Source organism: Coturnix japonica, chromosome 2, assembly GCF_001577835.2.
Source record: "Coturnix japonica isolate 7356 chromosome 2, Coturnix japonica 2.1, whole genome shotgun sequence".
In the NCBI taxonomy this organism is placed as follows: domain Eukaryota; kingdom Metazoa; phylum Chordata; class Aves; order Galliformes; family Phasianidae; genus Coturnix; species Coturnix japonica.
In genome coordinates, this window is record NC_029517.1 from 92,922,509 (window position 1) to 92,940,032 (window position 17,524).

A 17,524-nucleotide genomic window follows, 5' to 3' on the forward strand; every position below is an offset into this window, starting at 1 on the left:
ACACCACTAAGGTATTGGAAGTGGTGCTCCCTTGCCCCCTTTCCCCTAGCAGCCCCTGCAGCAGCCAAGCAGTCTGTTTCTCCAAGGTTCTCATTAACTGCAGTGTATCCAAAAAAATGCTCCCAGCAAAGGTAGGCTTCCTTCATAATCAATTGAGAAAAATGATGTCTGCTTTCACAACTATGCACAAGAAGTTCCTACTCTGCACCATGTACCACAAACAGAGTTAGCTCAGGTGAAATACTGCTGCTTGATTGGAAACATCCAGACAAGACCCGGATTCTTCCCACTTACCTTCAGCTATTAACTGAAGTCTAAATCAAGAAAGGAGCCTCCAAAAGAGAAAGCCTCCAAAAGCCTCTAAAGCCTCCAAAAGAGAAAGACAGGCATGTCCATGTCTGTAGATCCATGATCTAATCTAGATCTAGAGATAACTGTCCTTTCTCCAGCAACTACAACAAGCCTGTCGAGTGACTACATACCTAATTCAGGAGAACACTCAGTGTGCTTGCAACAAATTCAAACCTAAGTGATTCATTAATCCCTTTAAGAAGGTACACCACGGTATCCCCAGCCCCTGGCTTCATCTAAAAGCTCCATGTGTGTCCTGGTCAGAGGTTTTACTAGAATGCAAACACACTGTAACATGGTAATAGGACACGTTTACAAATCCTTTGCAGGAATCCTGCCCTAGCTTACAAGTAAAAGCTGAATCCTTTATTCACTAAGAAATATAATGGTCAAACTCTTTACAAAACAGAGCTCACCTGCGTGTCACATAAAGGAAGGCACACTGCTGCTACCAGGAGGAACAGCGCACTGTGGATAAGAGGTAAAACAAAGAAAAGCAAGATCAAAAGCTTGTAACCTAGAATTGTACTCTTGGTGAAATACTGACACTTCCACTTAATTTTACAACTATATATGTATTTATATGGCTTCATTTTTATTCCAGATATTTATAAAGTACTTTCTACCAACAAAATTATATTTTCTATATGGCATTCTTCATAATTAATACAGAGCTAAGCTGAACAAGAAGAAAATCAGGACAAACCATCTCAGCAGTGATGAAAACAAAGAAATTTGTAGGGAGTATTGTTCTTCACTCACCATTTGGCTCCCTTAGGTTAGTTCAGAAAACCAAAACCAACTCATTTGTGGGCACAAAGAGCTACCAAAAAGATCCATCACCAAGGTAAATCGTGTATTACAATGACTTCAGCAGTAGTGACTCCACTGAAAGTTATGCTGTTAACTCCAGAACAAAGAGTAAAGTACATGTGAATGGCAGCATGGTAGAAAGGGCTTAAGGATAGCACAGGTCCTTCCCTAGTCCACAGAACTAGGCTAAAAATCTTAAACTGCAGCTGACTGGTATTTCTACAGGTTACACACAATATGTGAATGTAGAATTCCTATGGACTGCCAGTATTAATATCAGCACATATTTGCTTTTATTGCTCATTTTCCTGCTCTCCAGGGACACAGAAGGAAAACACAGAATAAAGAAGATAAAAAACAATAACAACAAGCCCAACTGGTATCCTTGACAATAATCCAGTAGTGAAAACATGGCCATGGTAAGCCAGATAATGGGAACAACAGGGAGGAAGTTGGAAATCAGTGCCACCAAGCACACTGAAAAATAAACCAATATTGTTCAGTCTAAGTACAGTTAAAAGATTAAGAAACGTGGAGGGCAGCAAATATACTGTCTTCAAGGGAATGAGTGGGAAGAATGAAACTTTCAGTATGCAGATGGATGACTTCTGTTTGTCACGATCTCCTTTTTGTAGCCTAAACAACCGGAGCCAACCAAGACTGGTAAGGTTGTGTAACTTAATACCAATGATGCAGAATGATGCCAGATGTCACCCACCTTTCCTCCTTCGGAAAGGCATTTTTAGCTATTTTCTATCCATTATCTTTCTCTTACTGCTTAATATTATCCACTGAAATATCAAACTCGAGTTCCATCTCCTTTCAAAAACATTCTTGCAAGCACTGTTTTGTTATTCATCAAGCCAACCTTCTGGCTATTTTTATAAGGAGAGAAAAAAAAGAAGCATCCATTTAAGCAATAGTATAAAAGAAGAAAGAAAATGCATTTTAAAAATATTTAATTACTTGTATGTTGCAACTTACGCTTACCGCCCACAGGAATCTGTCTTAGACTCTTCATTGTTTTGGTGTGCTACTATTTGAAGCAAATGCAGAAACTGGAGCCAAAACAAGATGAAACTGAATCTGAATGGTTTTTAAAACTTACCTACAGACTTTCAGATGAGAGATCTGCTGTAAAAAAGAACACAAAATTAGCTGCATTATTTAAAAACATAGTGAAAGAGTGCTTTTTCCTTTCAAAACAGGAGAGCAATCACAGATGATCTTACTTCACCAAGCACATGAAAAAGACAGGGGACAACACTGGACAGACTATTATGTTTGAGTACTGCTTAGCAAATTGAATTTGGGGAAACAAACAAACACCAAGTAGACCTAAAAACAGACATGAATGTTACACCTGGTTCTTACACTCATCTTAGGTATACCAGAACTGTGTACTGTAGATATTCAAGTACTGATTATACTTAATGAATTAGGTTCATCCCCAACCAAACCAGTCTTGGTCTAAATTCATCGAAGTTTCCCAATGGCGCACACTGTTACGACACTTATCCATAACCTTAGGGAGGTCTTCAGTTATAACAAGTAGCAAACCTGGCATTTATTTTCATTCTATATACACTGCAGGAGTAATGAATGGAAGATCTCTTCCACTACAAGCCACGCACCGTTTCAGAAATGATTTTGTCAATTCCCAGCAGTACCTCATACAGTACCTCTCTGGCCACACAATTAGAAAAGCCTTTCATAGCCTAGAAAGAAAGATCTCCAGTGTAGCTGAAGAGAAACAGACATCTTACTAAAGTAAGCAGGAATTATTCTCCTCACTTTAGCAAGCCTTGGGACAGACTCCTAAAACAAAGCCTAAAATGCGTTATTTTTCCAATATCCCATGTAGAGATGTGATCCATCTATTGAGACATATATTGAATACTAGATACGTTAAACTAGTTGGACCTAAGGACCTAGTCTTCCTTCCCCTCTGCTCAAATGATGAAATTCACAAGTACAGCATGAGAGAAACATTAATTCTCAAAAGGAAAAGACTAACTGGACTCAGCCAGTCTTAAAAATGGAAATTAAGCCGTCAGTATGCACTTGTAGTCTTTCATCCACTAAAAGAGAAAAGAAAACATCAATATAGATAATTGTCAAAAGTGAATCTCCCCCTGGGACTCATTAGTGGCTTGCTATCACAACGAGATTAAAAAAGCACATAGCACTAATGCCTGCATAAAAAGAAATTAGATGTCTTGTTATAAGGCATATTTCACAGGAGGTGTCTTGAACATACTAATTAACAGGTGAAATTACCTCTTTCTGCACAAACTTCTGGAAGCCACAGGTTATGACTTCTGCTGCGTTCTGTATAGTGAGGAACACTGGAATTGGCTGCCATCAGGAGAGAACAAAAATGCCTGGAATTAACTCAGAACAGTCACAGCGCTAGGAAGGGTGTTCCTGTTCGGGAAAACTGCCCCAGGTTTTTGTATTATTTTGCTTGCTTTTTAAATTGTAGACCCACATTACATCTCCTAAAGGAATTTAGACTCGTTCCAAGAGCGCAATCACTATTACAAGGCACATGTCTCTTTAAATACCACTTTTGAGTGCCCTGTCCAGATGTTCATACAGAGCTACCATTGTGAGAACTGCCACAGGTTTCTGCCTCTGGTTTTACCTCCTTGTTTGCATACCTACAATCTCCACAGTAAACTGTTCTCATTATTTTCCCATCTCCTTCTGCTGGTACAAATACAGTGTTACTCCTAGCAACAGTATTTTGGGTAAGATGATTTTAGGCAATTGTTTTCAGTTACTGCTAGGAAGATCTGCCAGAAATTTAGGTAGAAATGTAATAATAGTTCACACAAAAGCGATGTTGAAATTATACTCATTGAGGCACCTGGACGTGATCTCAATATGAAATCATTAAGAAACAAATCCCAGTGATAACAACAATGAATAAAACGCCCATCACTCCAGGCAAAACCAACTCAAATTAGCGGTTCACAATAAATCCTCCAAATCAGATCTTTGGTCTCTCAGACAGTCACAAGAGAAGCAATTATCTGCTCTGATTAAGATAGTCTAAAGGCTAAGGCAGTTTCAGGAAGCAGTGTTTCCCTGCTTATGGACAGCATTTAAATCACATGAGTAGAGAATGAGATAAATTCATACTGACGTCTCTGCCTTGTAAATATCAGGTAGCAAATACCTCTTTGACTCGACTTTGTAATCAGAAATCTCTGTTTTCTGGATCTTTCTTTTCTTGCCCGCAAAGCAGGATAAGCATCACTTATCAAACACTTTAAGCCATAATAACAGTGAGGGTGGATCCAGAAATACAACAGTTTCACCGAGATAACTCTTAACACCTCTAAATTAGCAGTGAATGAAAACCACACAAACACAACTGGCGTGAAGTTGTCAGCTCCTGCTTTATCAGTTCTGGAATCCAATTGTCAATCTTGTTGCTGGACAACTAAACATAATAAAACAGAAGTACCTAACACAAGCATCCTAAGCCTGAAATAACAGAAAATACCATAAAACAATAAAAACAACCATAAACAAGGTAAGACGACAGCAAAACCTACATTCATCCTTTCATGAAGCCAATTTGATGGATTTTCTTTCCTCCCCCCCTGCTTTTGGCTCTTTCCAATATGTTTCAGAGCCAAGAATGGCTCCAGTTTGCCTAGCCTTGCTAACCTTCTCCATATGCCTATTGTCTTTGATGTGACTTTTTTAAATTTGTGAGTGGGCTTAATACTCACAAAAGGAAAGGTTTACTGTTTGGACAGGCAGGGTGAACAGACTCTGTACAAACCTCCCCTCACAGTTTTGCATACTTTGGCTAATGCATCACAGTTCAGAGCTAGGCAGCGCTGCTCCAGTCTCAACCCTCAGCTCTTGGGCAGGAGAGCCTTTCTGTGTCTCTTGGAGAGGTTACAAATGGAAACTAAGATCCCGTCTCTATACAGGGCTGTTTGAAAGCAGGCATCCGTGTTTCTGATCAAAAAAGTTCATGTGATTTCTACTGTAGAAATTCCATTAACACAAGTAAATTTGCAAAATGAGCCATTTCTGGTACAAGGATGTGGGAGAGCCCATTTTCCTTCTCCCCACATCACAAAACCGTTGTAGGCAAATTTACTGTAAATAAAGCTTGTCCATAGGTTTGAATTTGGGGCCAGCATTACATCCTAGCTATAGCCTAAGACTACTTGTCATTCTGCTGCTTCTTCAGAATTGGCCACAAAACTAGGCCCATCCACAAACAACAACAACAACACATGCAGAAATGGGTGATGCTCCTCAAGAATGCCTTTGGGATCCACACCAAAAACTTTTCACAGGCCCTATGCCAAGCCAGTACCTCTTACTTTTCAATGATCACAGAGTAGGCAAGGCAGGGAAACAAGATAATTTACAGGACTCAGGATGTGATTCATACCTCCTCCAACTCACAGGTGATCAGGCAGAAAAGATGCTTCTGCCAAAGGTTTATTGCTATTTCAAAACAACTCTTTACTTAGAGATCTTTCCTGAGTTTACAACCGGGAAGCCTTGTGGATTATTGCTTTGACAAGGAACCAAGAGGAAGTGAATGCAATCACCATGATACAAGGCTAACCTGGAGGCATATGGCTTCCAAGCATACAGCCATCCTTCCCAAAGATCACTGGGGTGTAAGATGAGGCCTACCACTTTATTTGAGTGGACAGAGCCCAAGCATCCTTTTCTGTCCTGTCTTTCCACTTGGACATTCAAGGGATCATTGCAAGAAGTGTCTTGTCTAAAAATTCCCTTTTGATCTCTCTTGGGGTTTAGGAATTGGTAGAAGTAAGCTGGATCTGGAATATAATGCAAACTGACAGAAAACAGAAGGGAACTAGAGCATGAACAGCAGTAAAACAATTGTAAAAAATCACGTAGCTGATTTATTTTAGAATATTTGCATTTTCATTTATTTATATTACGTATATTTTTTTACTTTCCAAGAAACACTGGCTCACTTAAGTAAAAGGCATCCAATTCTAATGAAGGCAGATTTGACATCGCCCCATTAAACATTTCATAGGTCACTGTAGTTCAAAACGGATAATAAACCTGATGAATCAAACCCTTCCCATAATCTCTTCCCAACTTTCAATTTATTTTTTCAAATCCCATAAAGCATCAAAGCCTCTCACAGAAATGGTTTTCATCCTTTTCTTGGAAAGATTTCCCCCAGAAATGTGTCCCGTTAGCCCTTTTGCAAAGTTAGAGCCAGTAACTTCATTAACTTCTTCCCTACCTGCACAATTCAGAACAGTGGATCTGTCTGCAAAATCCTGAGTACTGTGGAGCAATGAACAGTTCTTCAGACTGAGAGAGCTCAAGGAAAGCTGAAGGCACTTTGTTCTTTTTGTTACTGCTCTACACTTTGTAAAACTGGACCATTGCTCTAACAATGTTAATAGATTATGTATTATTTGAAGCCCTCCCCCTCCTTTTTCCACCCAACCCAAGAACAGCATTAATCCCTTGTATGAAGAGAACATTCTTTGCTCATAAAGTAGAGGCAATGCAGAACTGATGTCTACCTGTGTGTTTCTTACCAGTCTAGACAGTGCCCTAGAGCCAGCATAAATAATGCCCACAAAAATTACCGACGCAGGAAGCCAGGACAGGATTTCAGACCTGTGAAAACAATTCAAATCTCATTACTTCTTTTACATTCTGTTAACATGCAGATAGCAGCAGTTACTTGCAAGGAATAAAACATATGTATGCACACATATATTCAGAAGTGTGCATATTAAATTCACTGTCTGATTGTCCAGAATTCCTCTCACTTATTAAGCAAGTCTCTTGAGACAGAAATGAACCACTTCATCTAATCCCAGGTGGACAATATTACTGCTTTTCTTTCTGCCTCTTTTTCACTCTTTCCCTGGCTCTTATCATTCAATAACTGTATTATTTTATAGCAGTTATTCCTATTAGCTTTAAGGGAAAGAAACTTCATTTCAATCATTTCCTTGTTGCTCTGTAAAAGGAAGAAAAACTTTCCAATGAAGGCATAAAATGGTGCACTCATGCAGACAGCACACATTTTCACCATGTACAAATACACTTGCCCACCCACACATTCATTTCTTCATTTCTCAGCCAGATTTAAAAAGAGATTTCTGGTGAAGATCGGATTGTCTCTGTGGGAGCCTGTCTCTGGAGATTTCCTAATGACACCGCTTTGACTAAGCCAAACTCCTGGAGGCATTTTGACAATTAATGGAGGAATTAAGTCATTGCAGATTGATGCTGCTTTGTTTTGTTGTTGGTTTTTTTTTAATTTAATCTTGGTTATGGCAGTCGAGTCAGGTTTCAATTTTGAGAAGGAGCCCTGGAATTTGCACTGTTCCTTTTCTGATTTGGGTACTTTTGAGAAAAAAAAGGTTCAGGTAGGTGGTAAACATCAGAGAGAGTAACATAAGACTTTGAGGGGCAGAGATGCAAAGGACTAACTCAGAGGCTTCCCAGGAATGAAGAAGACTCTGCTGCCTTCATTCATTCTTCCTAAGTCTTGAACTAAAGTCAAGAGTCAAGTCAATATTAGCATGTAACACTCATTTTTAAGATGAAGCCAAAGTATTTGCAGTTCATTAACTGGGATTATGCTTCTAACTAGCACGTAAGTGTCAAAATGCAATTATAGGTACCACTGTATTACAATACTTCATGAAATTCAAAAAAAAAAGACAAATGAAGATGAAAACAGAACAGTCTAAACAAGATAAAACATGCCCAAGGATTTTAGTTACCTTTAATACAAGGAAAAAAAAAAACAACCCAACAACATAATGTCCCCTTTCTTTATATCTAGAGAGGTGTACATATATATATATATATATATATGTATATATATAAACCTTTATATAAGGAACTTGGTAAAAAAAAAAAACAACAGAGCAACAAAAGAATAGACTTTAGATCCTTTTGCTGATATAAAAATTTGCTCTTTAAAATCAGGACCTAAACCTGTCATGCCTCATTATCAATGAGTTTACCACAAAACAAAACCCCACCCCAACTGGACTTGCAGTAAATTGAAGCAAGAAGGAAAGGAAGAAGAAAAGGGAGGGCTGGGAAGAAGAAAGGAAAACAAGATGAAAACTGAATTTCCATTTAGTGCATAAAAATATCGTTCTTTCATGTTCCCCACCACTAAATTCTAGGCATCCCAAATATGTCTCTGTTTCCAGTGCAGTGCTGTGAAGTGCAATGGAAAAGGACTTAAGATGCTTTTCCCATGATGCGACAGGAGAATTTTATGCTGCCAAGTGGGAATTTCAGGACTGAAAAAGAATGCATGGATGTTTGATGTAATGTGTCAGCACCAACAATCTGTCTTGTATGCAAACCAAATAGCAGCTCCTTATGTTGGCAACACAGCCACATACGTGCAAAACAAGCAAGTTTAGTGACGTAAAAAACCCTGATGAATTTATGTAGTAGGGCTAGATTTGAAGCCCATTTAAGTCAGTGGGAAGCTTCCCTAAAACCAGACTTTGAAGTTTTGGTTTATGTGAGTTTCTGAGCTGGAAAAAATTCAACAGTGGAAGAAATGCCAACCAGAACATAGGACTTAGGTGCCTACTGGGGTCAGGCAGAAGGTGGGCAGCAGATCATGGCACTGGAGGCATTATGTGAATGGCACACACGTTCTGCTGCACTCCACTGAGTCCTGTTTTGGACACAGATTTTGCAGACAGTTGTTATTCACCTTGAAGAAGCAACAGTGATGGTGAGAATCTCTTGCAGTTGGCAGTAGTGAAGAGAAACAGATAAAAAACAAGATATTCATCAAACCAAAGAGCAGATAATGTAAATAATAAGTTTAATGGGTCTAAAGACTTGTTTTTATTTGGTTTTATTGTGAAGCTAGTATTTCTGACTCTGACACAAACTTCAGACAAAGGGTGCTCATCTCTAGGTAGTAAAACAATTCTTCTGAAATACTATGGTGTACCTTGAACCAGCTCAGAAAACTCATGAGATCTGTCTGCAGAACAGAAATACTCTGGGCTTTGTGGAAGTACACAGATTATAACCTGCAGCATGAGAAGACTGGGGACTGGAAACAGTATTCTTAAACATTCTACACATATACCAAAAAGACAGATGCAGACAACAAGATGCTGGAAGGGGGGAGGGGGGGGGGGAAGGGAGAAAGCTCTTCTCGGTCCACTAGGAAAACATCTTTGCAGGGTGAAGGAGTTTGAGAGGAGATGACTGAGAGAAGCTTTGAAATACGATGGGGTTCTTTGGTTGGTTGTTTTTTGTTTGCTTGTTTGTTTTTAAGACAGAGATCTACGCTGAAAGTTGAGTTCAACAAAGCACAAAGCATGCACTTAATCATTCTGAAGAAAAGCAGATTTAAATTCATGTTTAAGTGCTAGTCTGAATTATAGCCAAATAATTAATTCTGGCCATATTGTTTTGTCCAAAACTAATATTCTAGAAAATCACCACAGAGCTTTCCCAAGATGTATTTTAACCATTTTCCTTAGAGTATGCTGACATCTACTGGCCGGAAGTCTCAATCTGCAAAACACAAACTAATTTTATGCCCAGTTTTCTCATACAAAAACATCCTCTTTGACATGTGGCTCTTGTGCAGTATTATCTTAGATGTCTTTCAAGTTATGGCAAAATAAAAATATATTTTCCAAGCTGGAAAAATTATTCAGCTTCTTTTACTGTCACAACTTAAAGCAAAAGTATTTTCTCAACTACTGACAAAAAACTGAATTAAAAAGGCAAAGTCCTTTGCCTTTTAAGCTGTACTGCAAAGACAAAATATGCGTAAGCAGAATACATTTGGTGACAATGTATATCAGTAGCCATTGCTTAAACAAAGTTTGGAACCTAATCCAGCCTCTGTCAAAATCAATGAGAGTTCTGAACTCCATATCTGCATCTTATCTACATTGTAGATAAAAGATAGGAAGTTAAATCTTGTTTCCCTTTACAGCTTTGTTTAGGTTTCAGTGGGGATGTGGACACCTGCAAGCACATAAAAACAGAACTTAGCCTGTTTCTCTTTACACAAAGATCATAGAATCATAAAATTACTCAGGTTGGAAAAGACCTCAAAGATCATCAAGGCCAACCTCAGCCTAACCAGAACCCTAACTCTAACAACCCTCTGCTAAGTCATATCTCTGAACACCACATCCAAACGGCTCTTAAACACATCCAGGGATGGGACTCAACAACCTCCCTGGGGAGCTTATTCTAGTACATAACTACCCTTTCTATAAAGAAGTGTTTCCTAATATCCAACCTAAACTTACCTCAGAGCAACTTGAGGCCATTTCCCCTCGTCCTGTCACCTGTCACCAGTGAGAAGAGACCTGCCCCACTCTCACTGTAGGCACCTTTCAGATACCAGAAGAGAGCAATAAGGTCTCCCCTCAGCCTCCTTTTCCCCAGACTAAACATCCCCAGCTCCCTCAGCCTTTCCTCGTACGGCTGGTTTTCCAAGCCCTTCACAAGTCTCGTTGCCCTTCTCTGGACCTGCTCCAGTACCTCCATGTCTTTCCTGTGCTGAGGTGCCCAAAACTGAACACAGTACACAAGGTGAGGCCTCACCAATGCCGAGTACAGGGGCAGGATGACTTCCCTAGTCCTGCTCACCACATCATTCTTGATACAAGCCAGGATGCCATTGGCCTTCTTGTCCACCTGGGCACACTGCTGGCTCATATTCAGCTATCTGTCCATCAGCACATCAAGGTCCCTTTCCATCTGGGAGCTTTCCAGCCACATCTCCCCAAGCCTGTAGGGTTGCCTGGGGTTGTTGTGACCAAAATGCAGGACCTGACACTTGGCCGTATTGAAACTCATGCCGTTAACCTTGGCCCATCGATCCAGTCTATCCAGGTCCCTCTGTAGTGCCCTTCTCCCCTCAGGCAGATCAACACAGAATCACAGAATCACAGAATTACCCGGGTTGGAAGGGACCTCAAGGATCATGTAGTTCCAACCCCCCTGCCTGGCAGGGCCACCAAACATACACATTCTACTAAGATGCAGGTTGCCCAGGGCCCTGTCCAACGCTGGTCTTGAACTACCTATCCAAGGAGCGGGGCAATCCGGGACAAGCTTGCCTTGGCAGCCTGTTCAGACCAAGACCACCCTTCTAGTAAAGACTTTCCCTCAACATCCGATACATAATCTTCCCTCCTTCAACTAATACCATTTCCCTAGTCGCCTGCTATTTCATCAGCCCTTTCGAAAGAGTTAACTCCCCTTCTCTGGGAGTAGGTTCCCTTCAGGTAGTTTGAGTAAGGCTGCAATGAGGTTCATCTCTCGTCAACCTTACCTCTCTCCAGGCTGAACAACCCAACTTCCACTCAGCCCTGTCCCCAATAGGGGAGGTGCTACCCAGCCCCTGATCATCTTTGTGGCCCTCCTGCTGGACCTTTCCAAAGATCTCCATATCTTTTTTTGTAGCTGAGGGCTCCACACTGGACACAGTACTCCAGATGGGGCGCTCACACAGAGCAGAGTAGAGAGGTACGATCACACTCCTATCCCTGCTGACCCACCCTCTCCTGATGGAGCCCAGGATCCACTTTGCCTTTCGCGGGGCTTGCCAAGAGCGCACTGTCTGGCTGCACTGTTAAGTTTACTCCATCTTATGCAGGACCCCTAGGTTCTTTTTCCAGCCGAGCTGCTCTCAAGGACAAACTTCCCCAGCCTGTACAGGTGCCTGGGGTTCTTCCGGCCCAAGTGCAACCTTGCACTTGTGGCCGTGATTGAACTCATTAGGTTCATCCCGAGCCAGCTTTCCAGCCTGTCAAGGTTCCCTCTGAATGGCACTCTGTTCCCTCCACGTAGTCGACTTGGCACACACTCAGCTTGTGTCATCAGCAAAACTTGCTGAGGGTTGCACTCCATTCCCTCATCGAGTGTCATTAATAAGATGTTAAAGCGCCCGGTCCGCAAGCCGACCTTGAGGGACGCGCTCGTTTACCGGCCTCTCGGCTACCTGGACAATAGAGCCATTGACCACCACCCTCTGTCCTGCGGCCTTCAACCAATTGCTTATCCATCTAGTTTGTCCACCATGTCAAATCCACCCCTCCATTTGGAGATGAGGATGTGATGGGGGACCATGTCAAAGGCCTTGCTCAGGTCCAGGTAAATGACATCGGTCGCCTCAACACTCCCTCCCAACCTGGTGTTGTCTACAATCTTACTGAGAGTGCACTCAATCCCCTCATCCAGATCAACAATGAAGATGTTAAACAGAAGCGGCCCCAGTACTGAGCCCTGGGGGATGCTGCTTGTGACTGGCCACCAACTGGATTCCACTCCATTGACCACAACTCTTTGGGCCTGGCCATCTCTAGCCAGTGCCTCACATGGATGCAGAGATTTCACTCTCAATGAAGAGCTTTGGATTTACAAGTTTACTGCTTATATTCCAAACAGAAAACCCATCACCTGCCACATGATAATACAAATCACTGAAAAAAATCACATTAAAAGGAAATTCTGACAGTCAACCAGCCTGACATCCCAGCTTCAGAGTTAAGACACTCAGTTCAAGCAGATGACCTTAATCCACCGAAGAACACCTGAATTTGGAGTTTGATCATTGCACCATTCCTGCACACTGCACTGGTTACTCTTGCTGTGCACTTATGCATATAGAGATTTGCATAAGGCTGAATGACTCCCATTTATGAGACTCAACTCTTACAAAGAAGGTGTCAAATCACATTTGCTGACTGCACTGCACTGAGATTTTAGGGAAGGGGCTGACAATGAATGCATTACTGAGGCTTCTCTCTCCTGGTATTTTTCAGATGATTCAAGGAAGAGATGTAAAAAATGACAGTGGATTATTATTCTCGTGGCCTTCTCTAATGGTTATGCTTCTTTATCTTGCCAAGGTGAAACTGAATCCACTCTATATTAGTAATATGTGGAAGTGCGTGACTGAACATTGATTAGACAGAAACATAAGATCTCTCCAACACAAGTGAGGCAGAACACACACATACAGATACATATATCATCTCACGTTTCAGCAAGTTAGTGACATGGTAAACTAGTGAAATATAAGAAGTAAGTTTGTAGCAGATACTGAAAACCTCACAGTACCTTGAACACAAGTTTATCTCCACCCAACCCAACTTCCAGGAGACATGAAGCAGAAGTCCACCAACTAATGCCTGCCACCTGAAATAGACATAGAACAGAATCCGTAAATCATTCGTTTTTTGGTGTTTTTTAAACCATGTGGAGCATGACCTTAAAATTCCTAGAACTTTCCTGAGCGCACATAGGACTACAGTCATCTACTGCTCTTCCAGGTTACCAGGAACGGCACTACTCTTTAAATCTATTGTTTTCTGGGCCGTCTTATCCTCCAGATTTTTTATTACTCTGATGCTTTCAATCTCATATTTCAAGCATTTTAAATAGAACCAGGTACTACAACTTCCTTAGTCATGTTATTGAATCCTCACTTCACTGTTTCTTCCAACAAAATATTTAGTAATCATAGTGATGTTAAAACCACAACCTAAAGATGCAAGTGAGGCAAGGACTGTGACAAGAAATAAACATCTGTACATATATAAACTGCTATTGCTAGAGCAAGTAAATATGATTTCAGGATTCACAGACTGATCTCAGCTCAATTAACTAATAAGTCCCAGGGATGAAGTGTACAGTCCTGGTAATTTCATACATTAGCTTTATGACTTCTTGTTGTTATTCACGCTGGGCCTAGATTATACACTGCCTATAACTCAAATGGCATGTAGCATGCAGTAATTGAAGTGCCTTTAACAATCAAATCATCACACTGCATGAGCCTCTGCTTCAGAGCCTATAGAGGAAAAAAAAATTACAGCCAGATAATTTAGCATATAAACCAGAATACTGCAGTTTTCTCATTCAAATGCTATAAAACAATTTCATGTATTCTGAATTGACTTATATATCAAGTCACTTATCCTGTCACAGTGGCATTCCTTAGTTTGCTATGGAAGTAGTGTGTGAGGCCTTAGCAATCCTTGCAGATAATTTAAGACCAGTAGCGACAAATAGTGACTTTTTAAAGCTTTATAATAAATGACCATTCCTCCTTTTTCAGGCTAATGGCTTCCAGGGAGGTGCCTCTCAGGTAAAAGTACCCAGACATGTAGTACAGCTCAGGCAGACACTACGCTACAGTGTTAAATCACATTAAATATATATCAGGTATAAAAGTGGGTTTGTTGATTATTCCCAGTCACTGCAATGCATTTAAGCAATTATTTAATATCTTTCTCTCTCATACACACATAAATGCTCTATGCAGCATGGCATACAGCTGGACATAGTCAGAAAAGAGTGAGCTCTCTGCTCACGAGGGTTTGATGAACATCCAAAACCACTATCACAGCTCACTTCATCTTTTTTGGACAGGGGGCATATAAGAGCTTGATGCCAGGTATCCCTCATCTGCTGAAGGCTTGATCATGCTCTATTCCAAACCAGTGATTAATTCCCATCATTTAATATCATTTCAGGTTTTAAGGGCAGACCTTGACATCATTAAGAGCTCCAAATCCTTAGCACTACATCTTAGGTTATACAGGGAACAAACATCAATGAACGGTGTGATTGGACATTACCCTTCGTCCCTTTGCTCAGCTGCCTTTGGTTTAAATGAAAGTGTATTGAATCACTTAATTTTCAAAGAAATGGTCACTTTTAAAAAACAGAATTACTAAGATGCTGAGATGTATTTCTAAATAACGGGGAAAAAAAAGGAAGTAAATGTGGTAACACAGATCCTATACAGCCACTGAGCAAACGCTTTTTACTATTGACTTACCAGGCTTGTATTTTACATACATTACTCAAAGCCCTTTTCCTGTGTGTTAAAAGACTTGTCCAAGAGACCGTTAGCACACAAGTGACAGAACTGAAGGAAGCACTTGTTGCATATTTAGTAGAGCTGAGTACACTCAAAGAAGCTGGAGATTCCCAGGGGAGTTATTCCTAGAAGTAATTACAGCCCTGGAGTTGTAAGTCAGGCAAAACCATAACCCATGCTAAGCAGCAAAAAGGGAATAAAAGATATCTAAGTGTCCACAGATTAAACCAGTGACTCAAAAGAGCAAATGGAAGAAGACTGGAATACAATAGGCCAGAATTTCACTAAACACCTCACAAATTATTAACAATGACAAGCTTATATTTGGCAAAGCATTAAATTTCTCATCAAGATATGGTAGGGACTTACGACACACAGCTACTACAAAGACTAAGCATAAAAATAAGCAGCACTGTATTGGTGTATGTCTAAAGATGAGTTAAAGGCCAGCTTTCATTAACACACTAGAAAAGAATACACCAAATCGACGTTATACACAAGTGCCATTCTCAATTCAGACAATCTGTGCTATAACTGCCACCTTTCTACACTGAAGCATAAAATTTGCAGAAAACTGGGAACTGATAGAGTCCATATATCTTAATTAAATCACCATTGTGATGCTTAAAAACTGACCAGGACAAACGAATGCCTGCTTTACTAAGGCTTCATTAAGTACATTCTCTTGACTGTAAAAGCCAGTAATGAAATGAAGTACCAAAAGTAGCTCCAGCATGGGACAGCAAGACATTTACTGACTGAATTTATTGACTGAAATCATTTTTCAACCAACTGTATTCTTAAAACGGTACTTACCCTTGAAAAAGGGTAGGGTAGGTAAAGTTCAGGACAGACAGGACATACTGGAAAACAAACACCAAATTAATGGACATCAAGCACACACACAGTTATAACATTAACATGTAATTGCAAGGAAATAGAAGAAGCTACTATTAAAATAAAGAATGGGGCTCTGGGCAGCTGAGCTGCTGGGGGCAGCCCTGCCTATAGCACGGGGTGGGACTGGGTGGGCTTTGAGGTCCCTGCCAACCCAACCCATTCTAAAGTCCTACGATAAACTGGACAGGAAGGAGCGGCCACTGTGTAGTCTACACCATACAACGCAAACTATTTCAAACTAAGTTCAAGCAGTTCACTTCTGGGCTGGGCACATCGTGGCCATCTGTGTTGCGATCCCCGCGGTTGTTAGACAGCCGCACCTCCCCGGGCACTGCCACGTAGAGCCATCCAGCTACACGGGGCCGAGCTCACCTTGTTGGTGAAGCAGGACGCCAAATAGAAGAGGCAGAAGGCGAGGCCGCCCGCCGGCCGCTTCAGGTACATCGGTCACCGCCGCCCGCCGGGCCCCGCACCGCCCGCGGCAGCCATCGCGGTGCTCCCATAGCACCTCCTCCTTAAAGGGGCAATGCATTTTACAGCTGTGCTTATGTACACCAATGACCGTGTATGCCCTAAATATGGCAGGGAGGTAGCACAGCAGTGACAGATGTGTCCAACCCAGTTCCCGTCACTGGGCATCGTTTTATTGCAGGCCAGGTGTAAGCAAGGCCCTATGTTTGCTGATCTCATCTTGACTTTGCTCAGCAGGCAAAGTGCAGGGCTCTCCCTGTATGTGTGCACCCTATTTTAGGGGCATAGAATAAAGTGACACAAATAAGGGACTGGTGGGTGTGCCCTAAACTGGGAAGAGAGGAAACTAATTGGTAAAACAGAGGGCAAATCTAATCCCAGAATCACAGAATGACCCGGGTTGGAAGGGACCTCAAGGATCATGTAGTTCCAACCCCCCTGCCTGGCAGGGCCACCAAACATACACATTTACTAGATCAGGTTGCCCAGGGCCCCGTCCAACCTGGTCTTGAACACCTCCAAGGACGGGGCCTTGGTCATAAGATGAACCTGTTTAGCCTGCTCTGAAGCTGAAGCCTCAAAAGACAAAGTCTGCAGGCAGGTTGGAAGCTGCACCAAGGCAAATTCAAGCACACTGGTTCATGAGTTGCAATCTTGTGTGGTATGATGGCCCCAGACCAACATCTGATTCCTAGTGCTGACAGGTTTGGTCCATCCCTTAAAGTGCAGGTTGAAAAATGAAGATCATATAATGAGGGAATCATTAAGGTTGGAAATGACCTCCAAGCTCATCCAGTCCAACCTATCACCAATGTTGCCCACTAACCAATGTCCCTCAATACCACATCTACACTTTTCTTGAGCACCTTCAGGGATGGTAACTCCTCCACTAATTGCTAAACAACTTCAGAAATATTTTGAGTAAAATTAAGGGAAGTTTCTGCTCTAGGCAGTGTAGGCAGGAGCTACTGGACTGATTCAGGAGCTATGGGCCTAGAAGAGAGTCACGGCCTGGTTTGGGAGTTACTGGTCTGGTATAGGAGTCACTGCCTGGTTCGGGAGTTAACAGCCTGGTCCAGGAGCTACCCT

At 41.5% G+C, this 17,524-nt stretch overlaps 1 protein-coding gene across 8 annotated transcripts in view; it reads right to left on the reverse strand.

Moving 5' to 3' along the window:
* Nucleotides 1-16,511, reverse strand: part of TMEM241 (transmembrane protein 241) — a 50,168-nt gene extending 33,657 nt beyond the window's left edge. Inside the window, exons 1-7 of one of the 8 annotated variants that reach the window (XM_015855429.2) lie at nucleotides 16,337-16,484; nucleotides 15,881-15,927; nucleotides 13,297-13,374; nucleotides 6,723-6,819; nucleotides 3,445-3,522; nucleotides 2,273-2,295; nucleotides 768-819 (exon numbers count right to left, since the gene is read on the reverse strand). In XM_015855429.2, the coding sequence (XP_015710915.1) occupies nucleotides 768-819; nucleotides 2,273-2,295; nucleotides 3,445-3,522; nucleotides 6,723-6,819; nucleotides 13,297-13,374; nucleotides 15,881-15,927; nucleotides 16,337-16,408 (447 nt within the window). In that variant the 5' untranslated portion in view covers nucleotides 16,409-16,484. Of the gene's footprint in view, nucleotides 1-767; nucleotides 820-2,272; nucleotides 2,299-3,444; nucleotides 3,523-6,722; nucleotides 6,820-13,296; nucleotides 13,375-15,880; nucleotides 15,928-16,336 lie in introns of all 8 variants that reach the window. The other 7 variants (XM_015855428.2, XM_015855431.2, XM_015855430.2 and 4 more) reach the window with 7 other exon arrangements.
* Between the last annotated feature and the right edge of the window lie 1,013 nt (nucleotides 16,512-17,524).